Genomic DNA, 13,987 nt, shown 5'->3' with positions numbered 1-13,987 from the left:
GGGAAATGGAAATCTGAGAATTTGCTTTTTTCCAAACTTTATATACCATGGCCAAATTGTTTTCTGAGAAAATGTTTACAAACTTCAAAAAAAAAATAGCATTGCTGTACAATTCTCATGATAAACTACTGAGCAAAAGACCTGCTTGGAGAGATGAGTGTGACCCCAGTTCTGAGACCATGGATCTCAGGTGTAGGAGGCAGCTGGCGGGGTGGAGGCGTGGAGGGAGGTGCGGGCCCACAGGGCCCCCTAGTGTGCCAGCTCGGAAGGTGCACGGAGGCGCATGGGGCTTTGAAAACCATTTGGAATGGGGGTACCCATTATGTCTACTCATCAGTACGTGCGCAAGTATTGATTAGTCCACAAAACTTTCAGACTGGAAGGAAATTCATGAAAATGGAAAAATGTTAGCACTGGTTAGTTATCTCTGGGAATTAGTATTTATAATGACTTTTCCCTTTTGTTCTTTACAGCATTTTCTCCTATGAACATTACTTTAATACTCAGAGAAAACCCAAAAACAAACTAGCCTGTGCTCTGTTCTGAGTTTTCCTCAGTTTCCCTGAGGCCTCTGGCCCGGAGGCAATGGACTGCTTTGTGTGCCGGAGGGAATGAAGGAGGCCAGGTAGGGGCAGGGCCTTCACTCCAGGACCTCCAGCCTGGAAGAGGGGGGGATGAATCGCAGCCACCACCCCTAGGGGAGGTGGCCAAAAGGGTCCCACATCCACCCCAGAAAGCACCAGGAAGCTGGTTCTGGAAGGCTGGAGAAGGGCCTGGTCATGGGGCTGCCAGTTAGTCTCAGGCCTAGGGCAGGACAGAGCTGACACCCTCCCCTCACTTTCCCCCATCATCCCCCGCATTATATACACCCCCCCCCCCCCCGCCACAACTGGCTCTAGGACTGCATTTGCAGAAAGGATTCTGTGGGTGGCCAAGGAGTGGGCCCTGTGCTCCCCCAGCCCAGTGTCTGAGCAGAAGGCGGCAGGAGGCCCCACGGGGTGTGGGGGTACGGATCCGAGGTGGGAGAGCACAGCCTTCATAGGGAAGCTACGCCCACCCCAGCCCCTCAAAGTAAGCTGAGCCTTGGGACAAGGCCCCTCCCACCATCGGAGGGCAGGTGCCTGTGGTGGCGAGCAGTGGGATGAGGGTGGGAGGGTGGGGGAGGAGAGGAGACACAGCTGGCACACAGCTGGTGTGGGGACTGGCTCAACCCAAGCTCCAAAGGAGGATTGGGAGGCAGGCGATCCTAACAATCCCGGGTGCTGGGGAGTGAGCAAGGGAGGGGAGGCCCCCAGAGTCAGAGGCTGAACCCGGGCAGGGGTCTGGGTGCCTGAGCCACTGTCCACTGCTCATGCGCTGAGGGGTCCCTGGGGGACACCCACTCCTTTATCCCCAGGGGGCCGAGGACAAGGGATTCCTGGCATAAGCCCATGCTGTGCTGTCTCCACCAGGCTTCTCCAGGGATCAGAGGGACATGGGAGAATGAGCACAGAAAGGGAGGGGGACTGGGGCTTCCCCCCCTCCCCCCTCCCCCCCACCCCCACCCCCGCGCCGGGTTCCCTTTGGGAAGCTGGAAGGCAGCCTGCTCCAAGCTGTGGACAGAGGCTTGAGCCTGGTGGGATGCAGCACACAGCCCCTCCCACAAGGGTCCTGGTTAAAAGGTAGGAGGGAAAGGGGGGGCAAGGCTGCAGTTCAGAGGGTCCATGGCAGAGCCCAGGACGTGAGGTCAGCACATGGGGTGTGGGTGCACCAGGGACCCTTCGAGTCCCTGGTCAGCTGGGAACCACCGGAGGGAAGAGGGCACGTCCCCGAACAGGGCAGGCCCACTGGCAGCTCAGAGCCCACACTCACCCAGCACCGGTGTGAGCAGCGGCAGAATGGGAGGAACGACCTTGGGCAAGACAGACACGGTCCCCACGTTTGGGGAGGCCAGGGCCGGGGTGGAAGCCAGGCGAGAAAGGAGCATACAGAGCCTCGAGTTCCGTGGTGGAAAATGCCTGGATGGGGGCTGCTCTAGATAGAGCACACAGGGACAGCCTCTCTGGTGACATCTGAAGCGAGACCTGAAAGATGACAAGGAGCCAGCCATGCTAGGGACTTCGAAGAACACTGCAGGCAGTGCTAAGCCCTAGGATGGAATGACTTAGCGCTTGCTGGAGAATAATGGGCACAGAGAGAGGTCACCACCACCTTGGCCTCCATGAGAAGGCACGTAGGGGACAGGGCGGAGGCAGGGAACAGACAGGCAGACAACTGCAGTGGCTCAGCTCATGGAATGGTAGTGGAGACGCGGCTGCCATGAGCTGCTGCTGGGCTGGGGACAAGGGACCAAGGAACCGGAAGGGAGGAAGAACACCTATCAAGCACAAGAGAAGATGCCCAACACCACTCATCACCAGGGAAATGCAAATCAAAACCACAATGAGATATCCCCTCGCAGCCACTAGGATGGCTGAAATAAAAACAGAAAATAATTGTTGATGAGGATGGGGAGAAATTCAGCTCTCACACTGCTTGTAGGAATGTCAGTGGAGCAGTGGACGTGGAAAACTGTCTAGAGTTCCCACATGACCCAGCAGTACCACGAGAATTGGAAACAGGCACCCAAACAAAAACTTGTACACAAACGTTCATAGCAGCACTATTATTTTTTCTTTCTCCCTCGCCGCAGGCCGGCTCAGCTTGCAGAATCTTAGTAAGCACTGAGTCCTAACCACTGGACAACCAGGGAATTCCCAGCAACACTATTTTTAATAGCCAAAATTTGGAAGCAACCTACATGTCCACCAACAGATGGATAAACACGATGTGGTAACATCCACCTGGTGGATTATTCCACCATATAAAGGAATGAAGTCCTCACACACGCTACAACGTGGATGAAAACAGCCCAGCCGAGTGAGAGAAGGCAGGCACAAAAGGCCACATACTGTATGATTCCAGAACGGGCAAATCCATCGGGATAGAAAGTAGATTAGTGGTTACCAGGGCCTGGGGAAAGGGAGAATGGTGATTGCCTCCTTAATGGTATGAAGTTTCCTTCTGGGGTGATGAAATGTTTTGGAACTAGAGAGTGGTGACAATTGCACCACACTGTGAATGTACTCAGTGTCACTAATGGTAAACTTGATGTCATATATCGTTTCCCACAATAAAAAATTTAAACTGCTGCCCAGATCCACAGAAACCATCGGTGCCCTTACAGAGGTGAGGACCACTGGAAAAGACACAGGGGCGGGGACCTGGAGAACTGGTTTAATCAATGCAAATCTTTTTTTTAATGTTTTTTTATTTTATTTAATTAATTAATTAATTATTTTTGGCTGCATCGGGTCTTAGCTGTGGCATACAGGATCTTTTGTTGCAGCACGCAGGCTCTTCATTGTGGCGCACAGGCTTCTCTCTAGTTATGGTGTCTGGGTTTCTCTCTCTCTCTAGTTGTGGTGCGCAGGCTCCAGGGCGCATAGGCTCTGTAGTTTGCGGTACACCGGCTCTCTAGTTGCGGTGCGTGGCATGTGGGATCTTAGTTCCCCCACCAGGGATCAAACCTGCGTCCCCTGCATCGGAAGGCAGATTCTTAACCACTGGACCACCAGGGAAGTCCCTAATCAATGTAAATCTTTATCTCTGATTTGAAGTGTCTGAGACCTGCAGACAGCCTCAGTGTCCCACTCCACCTACATGTGTTCCAAAGTAAGCCACGAAACCGGGTGTCATATGACCACTGTTATTGAATTCAAGTAGGGATTGATTGTTCTTGACTTAAATTCATGAGATGGAGGCTATCACCAGGGGATTCAGTGTAGCGAAGATAAGAGGCCCAAGGAGGACCCTAAGGCACCCTGACATTGAGTAGTTGAGGAAAGAGAGCTTAAGTCAGCCAGAGGGAAGGAAAGCTAAGGAGGGAAGCTGGGCAAGACAGTGCACCAAGGAGGGGGAGGATGGGCTGGATCAGGATGCAGAAGAGTCCTCGGGATTTGTTAAAAGGGGGCAGTTGAGGAGGGGACTCAGCCTTTGGCAGCTTTTGCAGAGAATGGGGTGGAAGCGGCTTGGAGCTGTGGGACAGCACTACATTTGGGTTTTACCGAGTCAGACTCCTGAGAGCATCTGAAAGCTTGATGGGAAAGATAGGTTCAGAAGAGGAAAAAATTCAAAATGCCAAAGAGAGCGAGGGAAAGACCTGGAGAAGGTATGGGGGATGTTGAGGGAGGGGAAGGGGGGGCTGGAAGGAGGGACACAGCGGGAGGCGGGCAGCAGAAGGGATATCGGTGTCAGTTGAGACATGGCTGACTAGGGGCACATGGGGCAACGAGGGGACTGGGGACAAGCTTCCCCGTTGCAAGAGCAACGCAGGAAGCTCAGCGGGTAGTGGCGATCCAGCAGGGGCCTGACGCGCAAAAGGGAGGCACGGCCGCACCCCACCCCACCCCACCCCACCCCACCCCACCCCCGCGCCCGGGAGGGCGGGGGCGGGGCCCAGGCAGCGGGGGGCGGGGCCCAGGCCCCCGCCCCGCCCCCCGGGTGTGGAGCCGCAGACAAAGAGCGCGCGGCGGCGGCGGCAGCGCCAGCGAGGCTGACTGCCCGCCGACCCGTCTCCCGCGCTAGCAGCCCCGACCCATCCGTGCGAGTCCTCCGTCCTCACCCCTCCGGCCCCCCACCCCGGCCGGGGCGTGTCTCCGGGCCCCGCTCCAAGAGGCCGGCCGCGGCTGGGCCGGGGGCTCCAGGTGGGAGGCCCTCGCCGTACCAAATGCTCTGGTGGGGAATCTGAGCAGGCGAGAAGAGCGAGGGTGGGCTGAGAAAAGAGCCCTGGCCCGGCTGGCTGCGGGTCCCGCGGGTCCCGCGGGCCCCAGGGCTCCCGGAGAGGTCTAGGGAACGCCCCTTTCACCCAGTGTAAGGCGAGAGGGAGGAGGTTAACGACAGAATTCTAGGGGCGCCCACGGTTGGGTTGACTCTCCGAACCCCACTCTGCGGATGGGAAAACTGAGGCTAGGCGAGACCAGAAACCGGAAGGTAGCCTCTGTCCTGGCGCCCCGTTCCACCAGCTGTCTCAAATCTGCTGTCACTAGCGTCCAGGGAACACCTTGGGCGCAGCTGTGTCTCTAGCTCCGCGGACCGAGAAAGAAGCCCAGAGGAGTCCTCATTCATGTGTTCCCACCTCTGGAGCTTGGAAATTGTCAACCCACAGGAACGTTGGAGCATGTGACCGTGGACATCTGCATTCCCCTCATCCAGCTCTCCCCGCAGTGCACATTCCTCCGCACCTGCTCCCTGCTTTCTACACACACATTCCCAAGCAAGATGCCGGGCACGGCGGCACTTCCCCTTCCCCTTCCTGGGAAACCGCGACACCCTTAATGTGCTCAGGGATTTAACACTGACACAATCAGCACCTCTGCATCTCTCCAGTTGCACTGCTAATGCCCTTATAGCTTTTTTTCCCCCCGCAGATCCAGGATCCAGTCAACGATCACATACTTTGTTGTTAGGTCTCTAGTCTCTTGTAATCTAGAACAATCTATGCACTTCAAAAACAAAACAAACAATAAAATACAAAAAACTTTCAAGACATTGACCTCTTGGAAGAGTCCAGGGCACACGCCTGGTAGAAACTCCCAGTCTGGATTTGCTGGCTTGTTAGATTCAGTTTAGGTGTTTTGAGGACAGTGCCTCCAGGGCAGGCTATGTCCTTCTCCCCAACCCCACAGGGTGAGGAGGGGCAGGGGGCCCAGCTGCCCACTGTTAGGGAGGCTCCGTTTGATCACCTGGTGTCTCCCCTGTAAAGTTGCATTTTCCCTTCCTAATGCGCAAGTAATCTGGGTGATACCTTGAGACCCAGGGACTATCTTATCCCCAACAACCTTTATCTAATGGTTTTACCATCCGAGGACAATCCCCAGCTGGAAGAACTGCATTGGTGGCTGCAAAATGCCTTAATTTGTTTGAATCGTAGCAGGGACACAGCACTACAAGCCAACATGTGACTGACCCAGCGAATGGCGTGCCCCCAGTTGAGGCAGCCTGGACATCCACCCCCAGAACTCTGTGCCCACTCTTTCTGCCCAGGGGCAGGAGCGAGAGAAAGAACAGAAAGCCTTCATCTCAAAGGACTTTTTAGTAGTTTGGGGATGGTGTGTGTCTGTGTGTCTAGGTACCCGTGTGAGCTGCTTGTAGGTTGGTAAGGATATGGGTGATGGGAAGAGGCTCAGTTAGCGGCATGTGGCGTGAAGAACAGATTATGTCCCTTGGGGCCCCACCTGGGCAATCAACCTTGGAAGCTGATTTGATAGGTGTGAGGTGAGGCCTGCCCCCTCTCATCTGTAATAAACTCACTTCCTAGGTGATATTGACTTAATTTGGGGCTTCACTGATTTATCCCAAGTCCTGCGCGAGGTCCTCGCTACTCAATGTATAGTCTGAGGACAAGGAGCATGGACATCCCCTGGGAGCTTGTGGTAATGCAGAATCCCAGGCCCCACACTGGACCTGCTCAAGCAGATCCTGCATTTTAACAAGGCCCTCAGGGTAGAGTCATGCCTGCCCAGAGCACCCCCGTGAGGAACCAGGGAGGACTTGTATACACCTGGACAGGATTCAGACAACTGGCAAGTGCTTCAAAGGGTGTCTCCTCCCCTCTCCATCCACCTGCCCTGCCCCCACCCCGCCTTTCCTGGGAAGAGCAGTCCTCTCTGGCACCTCTGTCAGGAGAGAGGCTGGGAATGAGGGATGCCCCACACGCGGCAAGTATGGAAAAGCAAAGCATTTCCTGAGGTGATCATTAAGATCCATCTTTGGGTGTGTGCTCACAGCTTCCCAGGCACCCTGGACGACAATGAAAAACCTCCCTCCCACCCACCCACCCACCTCTGGCTGGCCCAAAGGCAAGCCTCCTGTCTTGCAGTAATCAAAATCATATTCTTTATGGAGTGCTTTTCATTTCCACTGCTCAAAACAAGCATGAGGAAGAGACAGATTGCACTACAAAGAGGGGAGACGCCTTGTCACACCCAAAGCCAGCTCTGAGCCCCAGCTTCTGTCTTTCTTCTTTTGGCTCGGCTCATGTGCAAAGGGACCAAATGTGCCTCCACCCTGGTATGTGTCCATCACCGGACTAAACTAATCTTAACACGTTACACTTCACAACTCAGGGCCCCTCTGTTTTTCTCCCCTCTTTCTTATTAGAAAAACGCTCAAAATAATATTGGACATTCTTCTGTCACTGGACGTTAACTGTGACATGTTGATGAGGAATGCCTTCTCCATCCAATTCCCACGCCTTAACGCCTCACCAAATGGCCTGATGGCAGCAACTCCACCCCCACCCAAATGAGATCCCAGGGAAATCAGTGCCGTGCTGATTTCCCAAAGGCAGTGACCCTGGGAGGCAGACACTCTTTATTCCCATTTAGCAAGCAGGTGAGGAAACTAAGGCACAGAGCCCGTGAGCCATTCAGTAACCCCACACCACTGTCTTCGCTGGCAGGGATCCTGAAGTAGAAGGAAAGACAGACCCACTCAGCCCCACTGGGGTCCCTGCTGAGCTAAGTGCTCTCACATGCTTTTCTTCCTTTGGTAGGTGTACATGTATTTCTTGCTTTTAAAGCTTTACTGGGGTATAACTGCCATATGATCAACTGCACATATTTGGAGCGTACAGCTTGAAAAGTTTTGATGTGAGGCACATATATATATCTGTGAAGCCATAACCACAATCAAGATGACCACTTCCATTATCCCCAAAAGTGTCCTCCTGCCCCTATGTCTGTCACCCCTCCCTTCCACCCATCCCTGCAAATACTCATCTGCTTTTTTTTTTCTTTTTTTTTCTTTTGGCCACACCACTCAGCTTGCGGGATCTCAGTTCTCCTGACCAGGGATTGAACCCGGGCCACGACACTGAGAGCACCGAATCTTAACCACTAGGTCACCAGGTAACTCTCCTGATCTGCTTTCAGTCTCTATGGATTAGTCTGCATTTTTTAGAATTTTCTATCAATGGCTCAGACAGATCCACAGCAAGGGGGTCATGGTGTCGGAGAGAAGGACACAGGCCTGGCAAGCAGGGACACCAGGAAAGGCTCTCGGGAGGTGCTTTTGCGGCTCACTGTTATGTGACCACGCTAACCCACTTTCTACCCTTTGTGACCTGCTTCTTCCTCTTCCTAACAACATGCATGAGCTGCCCCGCCCCCCCAAGGGTCATTTCCAGATTTTTCCATCTCTCCCTGTGCGCCCCCCAGCGCCCACACTTAGTTAAGAATCCTTGGAGGACAAGACTGGGATAAGAGAGCTGGCGTTCTGACAAGCTGCACTTAAAGTGCCTGTGATAGACCACATCAGTAGAATCAAGGGCCCAAAAACCACAGGATCATCTCAGGAGCCACAGAAAAAGCATTTGACGAAATCTAACAACCCTTCATGATAGAAACACTCAAACTTGAAATAGAAGGGAACTTCCTCAACCTGATAGAAAGCATCTATGACAAACCCACAGCTAACTTCATAGTCACGGGTGAAAGACTGAAAGCTTCATCCCTTAGATCAGGAACAGGACAAGGGTGCCCACTCTTACCACTTCTATTCAACATTGTACTGAAGGTGCTAGCCAGAGCAAATACACAAGAAAAAGAAATGAGAGGCATCCAGGTTGGAAAGGAAGTAAAACTATCTCTATTTATTCCTGAAGAGTCTACTCAAAACAATTATTCGAGCTAATAAATGAGTTTAGTAAGGTTGCAAGATAACACGATCAACGTAAAAAAAAATAAATTGTGTTTCTATGCAATGGCAATAAGAAAAATGAAAAGGAAATTAAGAAAACAATTCTGCTTACAATAGCATCATAAATAATAAAGTACTCAGGAATAAATTTAACAAAAGAGCAAAATATTGGCGAAAGAAATTGAAAACCCAGGGAATTCCCTGGCGGTCCAGTGGTTAGGACTCTGTGCTCTCACTGCCAAGGACCTGAGTTCAATCCCTGGCCAGGGAACTAAGATCCCACAAGCCGCAGGGTGAAGAAATTGAAGACCCAAATAAAAAGACATCCCATGTTCATGGGTAATACTGCCCCAAATTCAATGCAATATTCAATGCAAATTCAATACATATTCAATACAAATTCAATGCAATTCCTACAAAATCACAGCTAGTTTTTCAGAAATTGACAAGCTGATCCTAAAATTCATTTGGAAACTCAAGCGACTCAGAAACACAAAACAATCTTAAAGGGTACAAAGTTGCGAGACCCGCACTTCAAAATTTACTTACAAAGCTCCAGTAAAAGCAATGAATGTGGTACAGGCATAAAGAAAGACATTTCTCCAGAAAAGATATGTAAATAGCCAACAGCACAGGACAAGATGCTCATCAGGAAATGCACATGGAAAGCACAATGAGATACCACCTCAAACACAGGATGGCTATAATCAAAAACGTGTGTGCGGAGGTTGTGGAGAAACTGGAACCCTCTTACACTGCTGGTGGGAATGTAAAATGTAAAATGCTGCAATTCGGCAGCTCATCAAAACACTAAACACAATTACCATGTGATCCAGCAATTCCATTTCTGGATATCTACCCAAAAGAACTGAAAGCAGGGACTCAAACAGATATTTGTACACTCATGTTCACAACAGCACTGTTCACACTAGCCAAAAGGTGGAAATAAGTCGTGTCCATCAATGGATGAACGGATAAATATTATGTGGTATAGCTACACAATGGAATATGCTTCAGTAATAAAAAGGAATTTAGTACTGATACATGCTACAACATGGCTGAACCTTAAAAACACCATAAAGGAAAGACAACAAAAGGTCATGTATCAATGGTTTCATTGAGATGAAATGTCTGGAACAGGCAAGTTCGTAAAGACAAGTAGCTTAGTGGTTGCCAGAGCCTTGAGGTATTGGGGGAAATGAGAACAGGACTGCTAATGGGTACAGGGTTTCTTTTCAAGGTGACGGAATTCAATAGTGTTGTGGAATTCGATAGTGGTGATGGTCGCACAACTCTCTTAATATGCTAAAAAAACACTCAATTGTACGTTTTACAAGGGTATGTGAATCCCATCTCAATAAAGCTGGTTGTTGGGTTTTTTTTAAGTGCCTGTGAACCTTTGGGAGAAAAGGGTCTGGAACTCAAGGCTAGAATAAGAGACTTGGGACTTCCTAACCTGGGGGTCAGAGACCTCTGGGGATCTAGGAAGGGGCCTCAAGGCCCCGCGGCATAAGGAAGCCACAGGGCAAGTGGTGTAGGTGTACTTGTACATTTCTCTGGGCTGCACTCTGTCCCAGTGGGGTTCCTTATTTTGGTAAGGTGCAGAGGCCACACGTAGGTATGGATAAGCCACGGAGAAGTGTCTCTGAAGCTGGGAAACACTAGAGTTTAAGGGGAGACAGGCACAGGGTCCTGGGAGCTTTCTGGGACAAAAGCTTCCTTCCCCTCTGAAAAGAGGCTCGGGCCAGGAGAAGCTCCCTGCTGCGCCTGGGACGCCAGCCCCCAGACCCAGAGAAATCTGGGACAGCTAATGGTTTTCCCTGCTCTCCAGACCTTTTTTGTAAATTCTGTTCTGTCTTCCCTTAATTTTAAAGGATAGTTCCTTCTTTCAAACTGCATCCATACTGTACAGCACAGGGAACTCTACTCAATACTGTGCAATGGCCTAGATGAGGATAGAGTCTAAGAAAGAGTGGATATGATTCACTTTGCGTTAGAGCATAAACTAAAACACTCTAAATCAACTAGACTCCAATAAAAATTAGCTTAAAAAGATAAATTAAAAAATGTTTAAAGTAAAATAAAACTGCATCCAGTCTCAGATTCTGTCCAAACTTCTGCAGGAACTTTGAAAGGGAGCAGCGTCCCCAGGGACTGGTCAGCGAAGGCTTCAGAGGAGGAAAAGCAGAGGCAGCTGGCCTGCAGCGGCCCCCCTCCAGGGGAGCAACTTGCTCCCGGAGAAAAGCCAGGCCCAGGGCCTTCCTGTCCAGGTTCACCTCAAGCCTTCCTCTGACATGGAGCCTCCCTGAAGGCCGTCCCAGCCAGATCTGTGGCAGCCTCCCCTCGCCCCCGGAACCCGAAGGTAACAGCAGCGTCGCCTCCCAACCACGGTTCATCTGGGGCCTGCAGTGCAGTGCAGGTTGCCCTCCACTTTCCACACATCCCCACGGGGTTGGCCTGTAACGAAGAACATCAGTCCCTCTCGGAGGAAGTCAAGAGCCAACCGCTCTGGATTCGCTTGCCATTTGATGGAATGATTCCAAGAAAGGAAGCAGTTAGGATGGGATCCCACGGCCTCATCTACCAATCGGCGCAGCCCACCTCCCGACGGCAGCTGGGGTGCCCACCACGGGATTCCACCAGACTGCCTCGCGGTCCCAACCTGGGTCATTCCCGAACCCGATCCCAAGAGGAGGAATGGCAATGGCCAGGCAAGATTTCCAAAGAGCTGGAACGAGAGATGAGAGAAAGCACGGGGCGAGGTGGGGTGGGGAAGAAGAATGGCAGAAAGAAGGGCCGCGGGCAAGAGGGCCGGCGAGCGGGAAAAGCAGAGGGCCCGCGCGTCCCGGGAGACCGCCCGGGAGCGTGGATGAGGAGCACCGCCAGGCTAGGGCAAGACTCCCGTCTGCCCGCCTCCTGCTCCCGCCCAGGACGGGCAGAGGAAGTAGGCTCCTAGCACGAATGCAGCGCTCCCGCTCTTTTCCCAATCCCCACCGCGTCCCCGCCAATGCCTATAGGGGTTCCCCCTATTCTTATAAGGAGACCCCATTCCCCCGGCCAACACCTCTCCGACCTGCACTTGCTCCCCAGTCTGGTCCAACAAACCCAGAGTAGAAACGTATACCTGTGGGCGCCCGGTCTGCCCCTGGGTCCCGGCTCCCTCAGACCTCGAACTCCCTCTGCAGAGCCCTGGGGGCGTCTCAGGCCAAGCCATCCGGGACATTTCTCTTGACAGCTCTCAGAGCGCACACAGAAAGTACACACACGCGGGACCGGAGGAGCCTCCGCGCACACACAGACGGGGCACAGGCACGCACTCACGAAGTCACGCCACGCACAGGCAAGGATGCCGAGCTCCGGGTCCGAGAGCACGACCTGGAGTCTCCCCTCCCTCCCCGCCGAGCACTGCCCGGTACACGCCAACCCCCACCCCGCCCAAGGCCCCAAGGCCCTGCGGGGCATAGGACAGGCCGGGCAACGACACCCGCAGACTGCCCTTTCGGCAGACCGGGCGACAGCCACTCACCCGAAGCTCCCAAGGCCTGGGAGCCCACCGTTTGTCTGGGAAGAGCCGGAGCGGAGAGTGGGTGTCGGGGTAGGCACCCGACCCTGGCCGGGCGTCCGCGGGGTCCCGAGGCGGCCGGCGCGCTCCTGTACCCCAGGCCCACGGCGACCTGGATTTGCCCCGCCCCCCCGCGCCGCGGGCGCCCTTCTCCCTTCCCCGCCCTGGGTCCACCCGGGCTAGCGAGTGTGGGGAACAGAGGCCGTTGCTATGCAACCCCCATCCCGCGCCAGCGCCGGCAGCAAAGCGTTTCCCGGCTCCCAGACCCGGGGTGCATGCGCACCGGACCTGGGCTGAGCCCAACTTCCCGACCCGGGCCGATCTGGACCCAGGGCTCGCGTCCCAATCAGTCTACTCCGGGCGCGCAACGGATGCGCCCCGCACCCCTATCCCCAAGCTGGGACTCCCCATTTATGCCTGGTTCCCACGGAGCACCAATACCCAGCAACCCCAAAAACTGAGGGCGAGGATGGCTCCCTACCTCTTCCTCTTCGAGCCCTCCCCCCCCGTGCCAGCTCTTCCCCAGGTGTCGCCCACGCCCCTCGCCCCAGCGGCCCAGCCGCCCTACCTGAAGCATCACTTTGTACTGCTCCTCCGGTTTCTGGACCACGCACATATTACATCCCATGGTGCTGGCCGGCGAGGGAAGGAGGGCGGGAACGGGAAAACGCCTTTCACTGGCCCGTGTGCGGGACCTCGGGTCCCGGGCCGGGGCCGGGGGCCATACCCTAGCGCGGGGGGCGGGCCGCCTAGCGGGGGAGGGGAGCACGCCCCCGCGGGGGGAGCAGCTCCACGCCCCTCGGGTTAACTCTTAGCTGGCTGAGGCCAGGCGCGGGCATGCTCCCTCGCACCCGGCCAGGAAAAAAAAGGGCAGCGGGGGATGGGCGGGCGCGCCGGGCGTTGCTCGGCTACGGCCCCCCAGGAGGCGCGGGGGCGCGCCAGGCCACAGGGGACCGTCAGGGGCCGTGGGCCGCGTGCCTCCCCGCCCGCGGGGCTCGCCGCTGCCGCTGCGGCTGCCGCCTCCGGCTCCCGCCCATGGCCACCAGCCCCGGGAGCCCGGCCCTCGCGCGTGGCGCCGCGGCCCGGCCGGCCGACTGGGGGGCGGCGGCACGGCGGCGGCCCCCGCCCGCGGCCAGGCCCGCGTCCGCGCTCTCGCCTCGCCCGGCCGCGCTCCCGGCGCTCCCGGCGCCTGCTCTCCGGCCCGCAGCCGGCCTCGCGGTCTCCAGCTCCCGCCCGGGACGACGGGCACAGCGCGCGCGCCCGCGGCGGCGGCGGGGGAGGGGCGCGGGGAACGGGCGCAAGCGCGCGAGAGAGGGGAGCTGGGCTGGGTGGGAGAGCGAGCGGCTGCAGGCTGCCGGAGCCGGCGCGGGAAGCCGGGGGCGGGGCCTTGACGGGGGGGCTGGCTGGCGGGGGGCTCCCGTTCCCCGCGATCCCCGGCGTCCGTCTCCCAGCGCCCGGCACAGTTGGTGCCACCCGCGCTGTGCCAGCCCGGGAGACGGGGGTCCTGTTTGGAGGAGCGCCTCCACGGATCCCCCAGAGAGCTTGGGGCCTCGGAAGGGGGGCGCGATTTCAGACCCTTTCCCAGGTCCTCCGCGTTGCAGCCCGAATGCCTGTAGCCCTCCCTCCGGCTTCCCTTGAATGACTGCTTCTCTCCTTCAACTCAGCTGTTCTTTCGTTGTTGTCGAAATGGACAACTTTGTTAAAATT

At 55.2% G+C, this 13,987-nt stretch overlaps 1 protein-coding gene across 1 annotated transcript in view; it reads right to left on the bottom strand.

The window, feature by feature from the left end:
- PDZD4 (PDZ domain containing 4) overlaps positions 1-12,908 on the bottom strand; it is a 28,177-nt gene extending 15,269 nt beyond the window's left edge. Inside the window, exon 1 of the mRNA XM_057718356.1 lies at positions 12,849-12,908. Coding sequence (XP_057574339.1) covers positions 12,849-12,908 — 60 coding nt within the window. The remainder of the gene's footprint in view (positions 1-12,848) is intronic.
- Between the last annotated feature and the right edge of the window lie 1,079 nt (positions 12,909-13,987).

The sequence above is a fragment of the Hippopotamus amphibius genome, chromosome X (genome assembly GCF_030028045.1).
Source record: "Hippopotamus amphibius kiboko isolate mHipAmp2 chromosome X, mHipAmp2.hap2, whole genome shotgun sequence".
Taxonomy (NCBI): domain Eukaryota; kingdom Metazoa; phylum Chordata; class Mammalia; order Artiodactyla; family Hippopotamidae; genus Hippopotamus; species Hippopotamus amphibius.
This window is presented reverse-complemented; position numbering and strand designations above follow the sequence as displayed.